The sequence below is a fragment of the Phascolarctos cinereus genome, unplaced genomic scaffold (genome assembly GCF_003287225.1).
Source record: "Phascolarctos cinereus isolate Bilbo 61053 unplaced genomic scaffold, phaCin_HiC Scaffold_4;HRSCAF=312, whole genome shotgun sequence".
In the NCBI taxonomy this organism is placed as follows: Eukaryota; Metazoa; Chordata; class Mammalia; order Diprotodontia; family Phascolarctidae; genus Phascolarctos; species Phascolarctos cinereus.
In genome coordinates this window covers 642,629,999-642,644,119 of record NW_027555847.1, presented here as the reverse complement: position 1 = coordinate 642,644,119, position 14,121 = coordinate 642,629,999, and the positions used below count along the sequence as shown (strand labels likewise).

The 14,121-nt window shown below is 38.1% G+C and overlaps 1 protein-coding gene across 1 annotated transcript in view; it reads left to right on the top strand.

Annotated features, from left to right (window-relative positions):
- Positions 1–14,121, top strand: part of COL22A1 (collagen type XXII alpha 1 chain) — a 589,887-nt gene that overhangs the window by 440,391 nt on the left and 135,375 nt on the right. Inside the window, 4 exon segments of the mRNA XM_078153760.1 lie at positions 1,873–1,926; positions 6,570–6,623; positions 9,229–9,333; positions 11,385–11,429. Coding sequence (XP_078009886.1) covers positions 1,873–1,926; positions 6,570–6,623; positions 9,229–9,333; positions 11,385–11,429 — 258 coding nt within the window.

Genomic DNA, 14,121 nt, shown 5'->3' with positions numbered 1-14,121 from the left:
CCTCTGGATGAGGGAGATGAACTTGAAACACACAAACATCTACAAGCACCCCCTAGAGCAAACCAAGCTGGGCATTGCTATTGCTCCCATTAGATGATATGGCCTTGTGACCTTGCACAATGTACATCCTCTCACTGGGCCTTAGTGTTTTCATCTGTAAAATGAAGGGAGTTGGATAATATAATCTCTAAGGCCCCTTCCAACTCTGAATCCTATGGTCTGTGAAACTACTTCAGTGCTATTGAATTTTCCCGAGTACCTGGACCCTACTTGGCTACATAGTGGATATTATTGGTCTGACTCTCTAAGGGTACCCTGGCCTCAGATTCCTTGCCCATCTCCCACATTCCTTGAATTGATATCTAGAAGAGAAACATACCCAAATGAACATACTATCCTGTCCTATATTCCTCATAATTATTTCCAAATATGCCACCCTTTTCTACCTAGCAAGGCATCCTTTGTGACAAAAATGTTTAAAGAAAGAAAAAAAAACATTTCAGCAAAACAAATTAACACATCAGCCATGCAGGACACCGTAGGTAATGTTTCTCAACCAGAGCTCCCTCCTTCAGCAACAAAGGGAAGGAGGTTCATTTCCCTTCTCATCGCTGGGGCTGATCTTGGTCATCATAATTACTAATTGTTCAGTTTTATTTTGTTTTTCTTTCTTTGTTTTCACTGTGTCTTTTGTTTTACGGACTCTGCTTCCTTCACTCTACAATAGAGAGCAGAGAAACACCTAAGGTAGAATTTTATATGCATTGTCAGATAAACTTGGTGTATTGGCTGTTTTTGCTTAATTATTTTTCTTTGTCATAATGGAGAGTCCAATCTAGAGGGGAGTGAGAGTTCTCTGCCTCCCCCAGAAATGACTGTGATGTAAAGGCAAAGGTCAATATGAAAAAAAAGAAAGGAAAGGAGAAAGAGAGAAAGAAAGAAAGAGAGAGAGAAAGAGAGAGAGAGAGAGAGAGAGAGAGAGAGAGAGAGAGAGAGAGAGAGAGAAAGAGAAAGAGAAAGAAAGAAAGAAAGAAAGAAGAAGAAAGAAAGAAGGAAGGAAGGAAGGAAGGAAGGAAGGAAGGAAGAAAGAAAGAAAGAAAGAAAGAAAGAAAGAAAGAAAGAAAGAAAGAAAGAAAGAAAGAAAGAAAGAGAAAGAAAGAAAGAAGGAAACATATGCATTGCCCTAGCCTTGGTAAATGTTTTTGATCATTGTGTTCCTTAGTATCCTTTACTTGTGTTCTTCTCCCTGGCTGCTGTGATGCACACCTTGGTCAGCCTTTGACTCATATTCTCAATAGCACTACCAGCAGAAAGCCACTTGTTAGCAAGGCCAGGCCATCACTGAGAGTGGGGCAGGTTCTTTAGAACTGGCATGGGAAAGGTGTCTTGTGCTGGTTCTGATACTACTGTACCAGCAGTAACAAACCAACAAAACTACAGTCCTAAGAGACGTGACTGCTTCTGGGAACGTGAGTCCCTTATATGGCTACATGGATACTGCTCAGATTTGGTCACTCCAGATTATTTTTACTGGCCTGTTCCTTCCAGGCTATCAGGGCTGATCTGTTCCTATAAAGTGCCTGATGAGCTAGGCCTTTTATAAGTGGTTAGTGAGGAAAGAGGTGGGGCTTTTGTGGTTGGCTTTATTGGATATCTTTTAAAATCATCTTAGTGATAACTAGTCTTAGAGTTGGGGCCAATGGAGAGCAGAAGCACGGATTAGATATGATGGAAATACATTTACTTGGCAGAGTGTTCTAGAAAAAAAATGGACATTGTTATACTGAGTAGAAAATTTCTGTAAAATTGAAACATGTCAGTGCCAAATATGAGTTAGTTATATCTGAATTTCTTCTCTTTTTGTTTCAACAGGGAGCTCCTGGACCAATAGGTCCTCCTGGTGCTCGTGGTCTCCCAGGAAATGTGGTATGTAATCAAAGTAGGGAGAGGGGAAATTGATTACAAGCTTAATTGTCCCTTACCACTATTATCTGTTTCTCAAAGTGATCAAGGAAAAGGAAAAGAGCCTATATGTTCGAAAATAATTATAGCAGTTCTCTTTGTGGTAGCAAAGAACTGGAAATTGAGGAGATACCCATCAATTGAAGAATGGCTAAACAAGTTGTGGTATGTGATTGAGACGGAATGCTACTGTGCTATAAGAAATGATCAACTGGTTGGTTTTAGAAAAAACATGTAAAGACTTACACGAAATAATGAAGAGTGAAATGAGCAGAATCAAGAGAATATTGTATACAATAACAGCAATATTATTTGAAGAACAGCTGTGAACTATTTTCAATGGGTTCAGAGGCCAAGAATATCATAATGGTGAGCCAAAGGAACACAGTCCCCAGAGGAGGAATTCAATAAATATGTCCTTATTTGGATTATGACTGCATATAGAGAGATGGTGTTACACAGTAGACAGAAAGCTGGCTTTAAAATCGAGAAGAGCTGGGTTCAAGTCCGGGCTTTAACATGCATTGACAGTCCTGGGCAAGTCATTCATTCCGTATACTAATGAAATCACAGGTCTGGGTATCTTCTCCACCCCCATCAAAAAAATGACCATTTACCTTTAGAAAAATCTTAGGAAAAAAGATCTAAAATCATTCTAAGTCACCTCTCTAAAACAATGGTGCATAAACTCCCTAAGTAGAAGATAGTGTAGCTTGATGGAAAGAATGCTAATAGATTTGGGCAAATCTCAGCCTTGCCAGTGGTTAGTTCTGTAGCATTATTAGTCACTTAACCTCTATGGATTTGCAGATATTATTCTTATCTGTAAAATGGTGAGAAAAACAGTTTTCCCTACATGACTCACAGTATTATTGAGAATGCATCTGAAGTGCTTTGAAAATTATGATATTCTATTCAAATGGTAAGTAGTTTACACATTCGTTATTCACACATATATCCTTCAACTTATTGGTTCTCCCTCCACTGACATTGAAGATCATGACTTATCCCAGTCTTAGTAGCTCATCTTCATGAGTTGCAATGACAAAAAATTAAAATAAAATCTTACTCCTGATTTCCAAACCCCTGGTCCTGAGCCTTTCCATACTGAGCTAGGTTGGTCAGTGGGTGACAGACACACAATTCATCATTAAAACCTAAACCTTTCCAGTTTGGTAGGACCTTGTGATACAGTGTAGCATTTATAAACCCAGAGCCACCTCCAAAGTATGAAATGCCTCCAGAGTATGATTTTAGAAAATAAAGTTACCCATCCTCCACCTACACAACTCTAGCAGTGAGGAGTTATTTGTCCTGATTGATTCATGTGAATTATACACACTTAGTCCTGTGAAAGATGAGAGCTTGTCTCTAATTGGATTCTAATTGGTGTAGTAGGAAAAACACAGGCCTTGGAGTCAGAAATTTCAGTCAGTTTGTAACAGCATCATAGATCTAAAGAGACAAGAGACATGCAATTCCATCTAGTACAATCCCTTCATTTTAGAGATGAGGATACTGAAGACCAGGAAAGTTAGATGACTTTCCCAAAGTCACACAGGTAATTGTGAGAAGCAGAGTTGGAACTCAGGTCCACTCACTCAAGAACCTATGCTCTTTCCTATGCCATACTAATTCCCATTGGTGGTGGTGGTGATGGAAGTATTGGTAGCAATGGTGGTGTTGATATTGGTGATTCTACAATCAGGGACACTATAATTTGGATTAATTATCCTGGTTTATAAAGTGGATTCCTGTATCAGATTGGGGTGTGCCCTAGATAACCTCTAAGGTCATTTCTCCAAGCTTTAATGTCCCATAATTTCATAGGAAGAATGTATTCCCTCTTCTTGACTTGTACATTTAAAAACCCTTTTCTTTGGAATTTCAAGATTCTCTAAATTTAAAGAAATCTTTCAGGCAAGGAAACCTGCAATTAACCAACTTTTATACCCGTCTGGATAGGATGGGAGAGGGAAAGAATGAAAAGTTTAATTAAATCATTTCCAGTGCAAAGCATCCAAACCCCTGAAGTCCAGTGCTCACCTCTTCTGTTCTTTTCTACAGACTCATGCAGACTTAGGCTGGTCTCTAAGGGCTTTTTAAGCTATAATAGCCTAGAATTACTTTACTAGGGTGGCATTTTTTCCTCTGCTTGAAACCTATTAAGATAAACTTTAAAGAGTTGGAATTCACATTGAAGAGTTAACATAATAAAATCATTATGGAAACAACTTGAACCTTCTCTGACTACTATAAAGGTTCTGCTCTAGGGCCTTGCTGAAAACCTCAACTCCCTGAGTCTCTACCTTTCCCCAGGAAAAATTCCAATCTGAATCAATCCAATCACTCTTCAGTCTTCACCCTTAATAATCACTTAGCCCCTGGGCCAATGTTGCTTTTGCACTCTGGCCTTAAGTCCTGCAGTCTCAAAACACTGCTATTCTCCAGCCCTACTCAGTCAATATCTCCTTCTCTGTTTTTTTTTCCATTGGTCACTTCTTATGGAAAGAGTAGAGACCTTGGGGTCAGAAAATTTGGATTGAGTTTGGGTTTCGCCTCCTTTGTGGTCCCATGGAAAAAGCACTGTACTTCAGTTCAGAAGATCTGAGTTTAAATCTGACTCTGCCACTTACTACCTATGTGACCTTGACAGATCCCTTTCAGGGCCTTTATTTCCTCCATGTGAGATGAGGGGACTGTACTAACTAGGTTGTTAAGTGAACTTCTAGCTCTAAAATTGGAGGATTTTATTGTTATTTGCAATAGTGATTCAGATTTATGCAGTGTTTAGGACTTACAAAATATTATTTTTCAATAGTTACCTGGGGCATGGAGCAGTAAGGGACTTCTCTTCATTCACCCAGTCAATATATGTCAGATTTTTTACTTGAAGTCTTCTTTACCCTGAAGCAAGCTCTATCCATTATGCCATGCTACTTGTAGTAGCAGTATTAATTGACATGTAATATATTGAGACCCTATCTTGAAGTCAAGAAGACATAGGTTGCTCTAGGCAACTCCCTAAGACTAAGTAGTAGAAAAGGTGCTGGCCTGTCTTTTTTTTTTTAACCTAGGAGTTCTCTATACTGATCATATCAAAAGTCTAGACCATCTCCCTCTTAAAGTTTAAAAGGTGCTTTACATATGGCTGACCTAAGACTTGGGACCTCTTATGGATGGCTGTTTAGGACAATCTCAACCTTCAAGGACCCCTCAATCTATAAATCAGGAGATAGCTGGGTACTTTTGCCTTTCTGACTAGGGGCCCATGACTAGAATTTTACGTGAGCTCACATCTGGTAAGGACACTGCCCCTTCTGGATGTTGTAAATCAGTAAAAACAGACACCAGGGTCATCAATGGGGAAGCCTGGCTCTTACATTCTAGGCTGAAGCAATGACTAAGTCCTTTATCTGTTAGGGGAGAGAACATTGGCAAGATGTCCCCCAAACCTTCACTGTGATACTCCATCCAGCCCAGACCCTCCAGAAAGTGCCTATGGATCCACAAACTTATTTCTGATTCTTATCTTTCCTTTCCTGCCCACCCCAAATTACCTTTCCCCCATAGTGATTTTTTAGCATGATGCCTCTTCTCTCTTATGCTAACCAGTTCTCAGACTATAAATTGCAGAGAATTTACTGATTTTCATTGGTAGATGGAGTATCTTTCCCAGAAGTTTCTGACATCTATGAAGTCACAACTTTAGGGGAAATGGTGTGATTCTCTTGAGGTATGTTAGTGCAAGTATTATTGTACCTATTTTGCTGATAAGAAAACTGTAAGCAAAATAAGGTTAGATGACATCTATTTACTTAACTATTTAGCATCAGAGTCCATATTTGCACCCAAGTCTTCTTGACTAGTCCATTGGTTTTCTTGAATTATTTAATTCAATATGATCTTGTAAGGAAAGGATCAGAACAACTCTTTTCTTATAATGGAATTCCTTTACTATAAGGTCTTGTAATTTTCTATTGGTGAAGTCAACTCACAATTGATACAACCCATGAATTATTATAATATCTTCCAAAGCTTGTCTATCTTTTCCTAAGTGTTTTTTTTATCTCAACTTACTTGCCCCTCAAGACTATCATGTAACATAACCCCCAATTTCTAAGCAAGGATGCTAAAATTAGGAAAAGCCATGTCTGCTGAAAAGAATCTCTTCAGAGGTTTGTATGTGACTCTTGAGAAAGATACAAAGGGGGAAATGCCGGCAAATATTATATTGATGGTATGATTAAAGAGAATGTATTTTCATTGGAAAGACCTGCATTATATATATAGGAACAGATAAGGGTGCTGTAATCAAATAGAATTAGTATTAAAATAATAAATACATTAGGTGGTAACATTTTGAAAAGGAGATATACCCTTTGTTGATGACATTTGTGAATACCGGTCCCTCCCTTTGGTCACTGACTTTAGCCTAAGTTTTCAATTTTCTACAGCTCTAATAAGGAAAGATTGACAGAGACATCAGGGCATAATGATGGGCTAGAAAGAATATTAGTAATCTGCCTTTGGTTGCCATGTGGAAGCAATAGTCCTGAGTATTCTTAAAATGCATTTGTATACCAACTTTCTTTTTTTCCCTTCAGGGTGTACCTGGAGTCATGGGCCCACCAGGAAAAACTGGAGAGAGAGGAGAAAAAGTAAGAAGTGGTGATCAATTTATTTGACCTTGAGCAAGTCACTTCTTTTCTATAAAACTCAGTGTTTTTCTTCTATAAAATTAGATGGTTAGAAGACATAATGTCTAATTCCTTTTTGGGATCTAACACTCTATGTTCTCTGTTCTAACATTTTAAGTTCTAAGACCTTTTCCAGTGCTAACATTCCAAGAAGCTCTCATTAATTGGCACACGAGTATTTGCAATACTCCATAGAACACATCAGAATATGCTTTAAACTCTCGATCACAGAATTCAAGGACTTGAAGGATCTTTTGCAAAGGCAACTGTATGCCTTTATAAATATGTCATTTCAAAGGTCTGAGAATGAGAGATTGGAGACAACTACAGTGAAGAAAACTTTATGTGTATTCCTATTAACCTCAAAGTTTAGCAGCCTTTATAACATAGCAGCAAACTACCACTCTGAAGACTTTCTCTCATCACTTTCTTGAATATACTCTATAATGTGGCCAAATTCTGTGACTCACTCTTTTCTAAGTTTGTCTTACATCATCTCTCCTATGCTCTTTTCTTAGCCTGGTCTAACCTCTCCATCATGTTTTTATTTATTTATTTTTACATTATCTATTTTTATTGATAGAAGTTGTGTTTATATCAAACTGATTTCCAAATATATCCCTCCCTTCTTCCATTACCCTGTGAATCATCCCTCATAACAAAGATTGTAAAAGAAAAAAGAAAAAAAATCAGTTAATTAAAGCTAACCAACATATCAACTGTCCCATCATAGATTTGAAATCTTACCCATCTTTCAAGGTCAAACTCAAATTCTCAGGAGCTATTCCCCTCATGATTCCCCCAAATGAATGTGCTTTTAAAATGTTCAGTGATTTGTTCATCGCTTATCAATATAAATTATTCATTGTCTTTGCCCTTTAGAAGCTTATCATCTAGCAGGCAGGAAAAAAAATATTTGCACAAATTCAACTAAATTTAGTTCAACAATTATCAAGGACTGATTATGTGCTGAACTTTATGCCTAGTACCTTAGGGATGGAAGTAAACATAAATATAGTACTAATTAGACTAGAAATGCATTAGATTTTAAGCTTAAGCAGATCTTATTATTTCTCCACAGTTCCTACCTAGGACAGGCCCTTATAGTAGGCACTGATTGTTTGTTGGATTATTGATTAGTGCAAAGTACTTTTGAAATTCCACAAATGTAGGATCACTTCTGGAACTAATCAGAGTTTTATACAAGTGCCAGAAAAGCATTGGTTAATTTGATCTCTAGATTCAAAATCAATAATTTCACATATATTATAGGACCATAGACACAGCTGAGGACACTAGCAGGAGTAGCTCCTGGGACTTTTATTTTTCCTATCTCCATTTGATCTTTGTGTTTGTAAGAAATGATTTCTATTTGTATCCATGGACAATTTCTCTGAATCTTTCTGATTTCAAAAGGTTGTTTTTTGAGGGTTTTTGTTTTTTGTTAAAAAAAAATCTGGTTCTTATTTTTAAAAAAGGTTTTTTGAGGAGGTAATGAAAAAATTCTTTCTTTGCCAAAGAAGTATAACTCAACATAGATAGTTTAAAATTCTTTATTTGGGTTCAAAAAATCAATTACATAGGTACAGGAAGGGAAAGACCTTACCTAGTTTGATATGATAGTCAATGTGACAAAGATGTAGGTCTATTGTCCAAAACTGGATATGAGTCTAAAGTGTGACATGAGTCTAAAAGTCCAGAGCAAAAACAAACCAAAAAGGAAATGAAACTTAAGACTTTATTAAAAGAAGTAGAGTGTAAGAAAATATAAGGTGATATCCTGCTCTACCCTTCTCTGTTCAGACCCCATCCTGCATGTTGACTTCTGGGCACCATATTTTCAGAGGGATGTAGACAAACTAGAGTGTGGCCAGGAACATAAGAATTTATATGGAAGTGCATATTATGACATTTGGTGCATTTGGGGTTGTTTATCCTAGAAAAATGAACACACTATAGTGATCTTTAAATATCTGAGTGTCAGTAATGGGATCAGTCTCATTCTGTGTGGCTATAAAGATTAGTTTTAAGATAAGACATTAAGAAGTAGATTTTACTTTTATATGAAGAACTGTTACAATTAGAGATGATCCTTTTTGAAATGGATTGTCTTGGGGGAAGGTGAGCTCTGCTATAGGCAATGTTCAAGCAGAGATTGGGAAGCCACTTGTTGAGGGGGCACAAGGTAAGTGTTGGATCTACATGACTGAAAAGGTCCATTCTATTTGAATTTGTTAGATAATGGCCTGGATATAGAAGCCAGAGTTAACCTTAACAACAAAAACAAAAACAAAAACAAAAAACCCAAAACAAAAGACACTGCTTATTGTGACAGGGTATCTCCAAATACATATTGGTTGACCACTCCTCCAATATATTGTAAAGTTTTAAAACATATTGTATGTGTTTTAAGTAGTGGTTGAATTGGTTATTTCTGAGGTCCCTTACAAAACTGAGATTCTGAAGTTCTATGTTAAGCCTACAAACCAATATCTTGGTGGCACATAATTGCATATTTATTCGGAAGATTATCTCAAACCTGAAATTATGTTTTTGCTACCTGCAGGGGGAGCCTGGTGAAGAAGGAAAAACAGGACCACTTGGTCCCAGAGGTGACCTTGGCCCTCCTGGAGAACCTGGGCTGCCTGGGAAAGGGAAAGAAGGAGAGCCAGTAAGTTGAGATTTCACATGGCTTCTGTATCGCAGGGAGCCACATGATATAATCATGATGAGAATTTTCTAGAAGTAATTCCCCAAAGTCTTCTAATTTGATGTTGGGTGCACATGATTGAGTTATACAACCACATTCAACCTCAATCACACAAACTTGGTTGTGAATAAGATTTTGCTTTGTTTTGTTCTTTGTAAGGGGTGGTGGTGGTAAGGAGGTGGATAAAAGAACACTTCCATTGAAATAAACAATCAAAAATTTCCTACAAAAAACCCACATCAACATAATGAGAAATGTAGCTCCAGCATCCAGTTCTGGCATATCATTTACAAGGATACCTCCATAAAAAGTAACATTACAAAAGAGCAAGAGGGTGATTGACCCTGTTTCAGAAGAATGGAAGGTCCTAAGGGATAGATATCATGGACGATTACCAGCAGAAAAACAGCTACACCTCTACAAGATGGCTCATTGGTTGATCAAATTGTTGGGGGAAGGTCAGAGATGGAGAGTGGGTAGTGATGGAAGTGGCAGTGTCTTTCTGGGAGCTTCTTCATAGAGAGAAGTATCTATGGAAGGATAGCTTAGAGTGTAGGGAAGTAGAGAACAGATTATGGGAGAGGAATACTACTATGTGTCCCATAATGAAGAACCAAAAAAACCATGGCTAGGAATTAGAACAAGGAAATCAAAATATGGAAGCGGTGGCAGGGGGTCAGTTCATGGAATCTAATCGGGAATCTAAGCAATAGGAAATAGGGATCAAAGTCAAGAAATGAAAGCAGGGTGAGTCTGTCAAATCCAGGTATGGACTTGCGCTCTGACAGTGGGTGTGGCCACATTTTCCTGCTGTGTGTTTCATTATCTATATCCATTCTCAAGTGCAATCATTGCCCCATTCACTGGTGCCTCTACGGTCTTTTGTACCTGCCAATAGTGTGCTCTGGGCACCAGGCACTTGACCTTTTTTTCTTTTTTCTGCAGTTCTTTCTTATTAGTCCATTAAAAATATGGGGATTAACATCTGCATCAATTAAAAAAAGGGGCACTTGCCTTCAAAAAGACCAGAACATGGACACTTTGTTAAGTATAAACTCTGCGTCCTATGCTCAAGGCTCTCTCTAGCTCAGAATCAATGACTGATCTGACTTCCTCTTTCATTTTACTCAGTCCAATTCCAACCTAGTACTTCATGGCAATCACAGACACAAGTCCTGCTCCCACCTATGTACCTTTTTTATACACTCTTTCCACCTCCTAGAACACCCTGCCTCCCTTAGCATCTCTATCAATCCTTCAGGATTTAGTTTAAGGCCCATCTCTTCTTGGGAGTCTGCCTCAACTAGCTGAACCCTATTAAACCCCATTCTCCAAATTGCCATGCTTCTTTGTTTGCCTTACACTGTTTACATAATTAAAAGATGTCAGGGCACAGGAAATTTGGACCAATATATCAAGTCAACAGGCATTTATTAAGTACTTCATATTTCCAAGCACTGTGCTTGGGGAGACTATATATATATATAAAATATATATATATGCATGTGTATATGTATGTGTATATGTATGTGTATCTATACACACACATATATGTATATGTATATCTATACATCTCTCTCTCTATATATATATATGTATGTGTATCTATACACACACATATATGTATATGTATATCTATACATCTCTCTCTCTATATATATATGTGTGTGTGTATACACACACACACACACACACACACACAAATACAGTCTCTGCCCTCAAGGAGCTCACATTTTAATGGGAAAGAGAGCATGCAAATTATTATGTATATTCAAGATTTATACAGCATAAATGGAAGATAATTTTAGAGGAAGATATTTCTAAATTATTTCCTGTGCCTTTGTCTTAATTCTCCAACTGCATTATGAGGTTTTTAAGATGCTGGGCTATGCCTTCCTCTTTTTCTCCTGAAGCGCCTAGCACAGGACTAGGCACATCTCAGATCTCCAAGAAATACTTATTCATTGGTTGATTGTTCATAACGTTGTTCCTTCCTGTGTTCTTTTTGCTAGGGACGTCCTGGTGAGCCTGGGTTACCGGGGCCTCAAGGGCACAAGGTAAGTGATAGTCATTCAGGAAAGCAATAAATGGGCATGAAATGTGTCTGTCGTATGAGAAACTCGTAACATTTCAGGTCACTCTAATTCACTTCCATGTGAGGCCACGTCTTTGGGAAAGGCCTGATACTATTTCTCTTACAATGTACTTCTTTAAGAAACAAAATAATGTTTCTACTAGTCTCAGTAATTCTTTCACCAGCAAAGTCTAGTGTTCCATGATGTATCAAGTGATCTTCATGAGTTGCCTGCAGAAAATAAGAAATCATTACTTGATTGCTACATCAATTAGCAAGGATTTATTAAGTACTCACTTCATGCTAAGCACTATGCTAAATGCTGAGGATGCAAAGAAAAACTAAAGTCAGTCCCTGCCCTCAAGAAGCTTACATGGTGGTGGAGGAGACAACATATACATAAATGGGAACACACAAGACGTATACAGAGGAGGTAGAAGTAGCCGTAAAGGGAAAGGCATTAGCAGCAATGGAGACCAGGAAAGGTTCTTTGTAGAAGTTAGAGCTTGAATTGAGTCTTTAAGAAAATAAGTGCTTCTATAAACGGAACTGAGGAAGATATGCATTCCAGGTATGAGAGTAGACGTGCAAAGGCATGGGGACAAGAGGTGGAGGAGTCACCTCACTCTCTGTGCTTAGTCTAATCATCCTACAATGGATCCAGGCTCTTTCTGCCTCCATGCTTAAAAGGCTTCCATCTTGTTTGAACCTTCCAGACCTTGTACAGAGGATATGGCAGAAAAATAAATGGATTTGGAGTGAGAAGGTGTAGGTTAAAATTCTATCTCTACCAATTACTACCTAGATGATAGGGATAGGAACAAAAACTGGACCTGTGAGGTCTTTAATATAGGGAACTCCCAGGTGAAGAAAATCCCTTTACTAATTCAGATCCCTTTCTCTGAAATTTAGAGTCTTAGAGAGTTGCCTAGACCAGTGGGTGTCAAACTCAAAAACAGATCCCTGTGGCTGCATATTGACCTAGAAAACTAGAAATTATCATTTGCTAATTTGTGTTGCATTTTTATTTATTTTGTTAAACATTTCCCAATCACATTTTAACCTGACTTGGGCTGGACTCTAGAGTTTTGCTGGTGCCTGATGATGTGAGTCTGACACCTATTGAAAGGTGAAGGCCACAGTCACGTAGCTCATATATGTTAGAGGTAGAGTTTGAATCCATGTCTGTCTGGCTCTACCCAATATACTATACTGCTTTTCATCATCTTTGTGGCCTTCGGAGAATGGGTCTCAGTTTGCTCCTCAGTATCTTAGGTCTGACATATCCTGAAGAGCATCTAGAGGAAACAGGATGATGAAGGGCCTTAAGCTCATGTCCTATGAGAATCAATTGAAGGAATTAGAGTCTATAGCCTGAAGATGAGAACAGAAAAAGGTTTTATTGGATGGCCTCTGTGGTCTCTTCCAGTTCTAAATGAAATATCTTTTGGTATCCTAGTAGAGACCAGAGTTACCTTTGTACAATAACGAAGCATCAAAGAAGAGCATGGCAGGGTCATGTGTAGGCAAAGTGATGTATGTAGGTGTTGTCTTCCAATAATGTATTTAAGAAGAAATCACTTTCAAATATCCCCTTAGCATGCAATATTTTCCAGAATCTGAATGTCTTATGTCTCTAGGCCTTGTAAGGGGTAAAGGTTCCTTTGAAATTACTCCTGGCCCCCAAATAATCTCTCTTTTGCTCTTAAGTAGTCTAATGGAAAGAACACTAAACTAGGAATCAGAAGATCTGAGTTCTAGACCATGTTTTACTACTTCCCTACTAACTGGCAGGCCTTGAGCAAGTCAGTGAACTGCTCTGATCTTCCATTTCCTTATCTGTAAAAAGGGTATTGAACTTCCTGCCCACTTCACAAAAGTATTATGAGAATCCAGTTATGCAAAGGGCTTGGTATATGCAAACATGCTTTCTACAGAAAACATCTTATTGCTCTTAATGGAAAGAGGGTCCCAATGATCATATCAATTAATACTGACTCTCATCCTAACCCCTGAACACCAGGCATCTCATATGCAAACAAGTATACAGACTTCAGAAGAAACAGACTAACTACCAGATGCAGAATCTTGGTGTAATGTTTTAAGGGGCATCTAGCTATAGTAGAAAGAGCAACAAAATTGATGCCAAGAAACCTTGGGTCCTAGTCCTGATTCTCCATCTAACAAGATGTGATTTTAGGCAAATTATTTCTCCCTCTCTGAGCCTTAGTTATAACCTCTGTAAAACGAGGGACTGGATAACCTCGTATCTTTCTTCTAGCTCTAATATTCTTCATTCTCTGTTCTGTAACAATTTGTGTTCTAATTTTTCTTCCAGTTCTCACATTCAATGTTCTGTGTCCAAGATACTTATATATCAGCTCTGGGCAGTTTCTGTCCCCCAAGCCTGGAATGCTCTCCCTACTTATCTCCACCTCCTGGCTTCCTCCACATTCCAACTAAAATCCTGCCTTCTATAAGAAACCTTTCCCAATCCACCTCAATGCTAGTGTCTTCCTTCTGTTGATTACTTCTGATTTGTTCTATATAATAGACTGTACATAGTAGACTATGAACTTATTACAAGCAGGGACTATCATTTGCCTTTTGTGTATCTGTAGCACTTAGCACGGTGGCTAACACTTGGTAGGTACTTAATAAATCTTCATTGACTA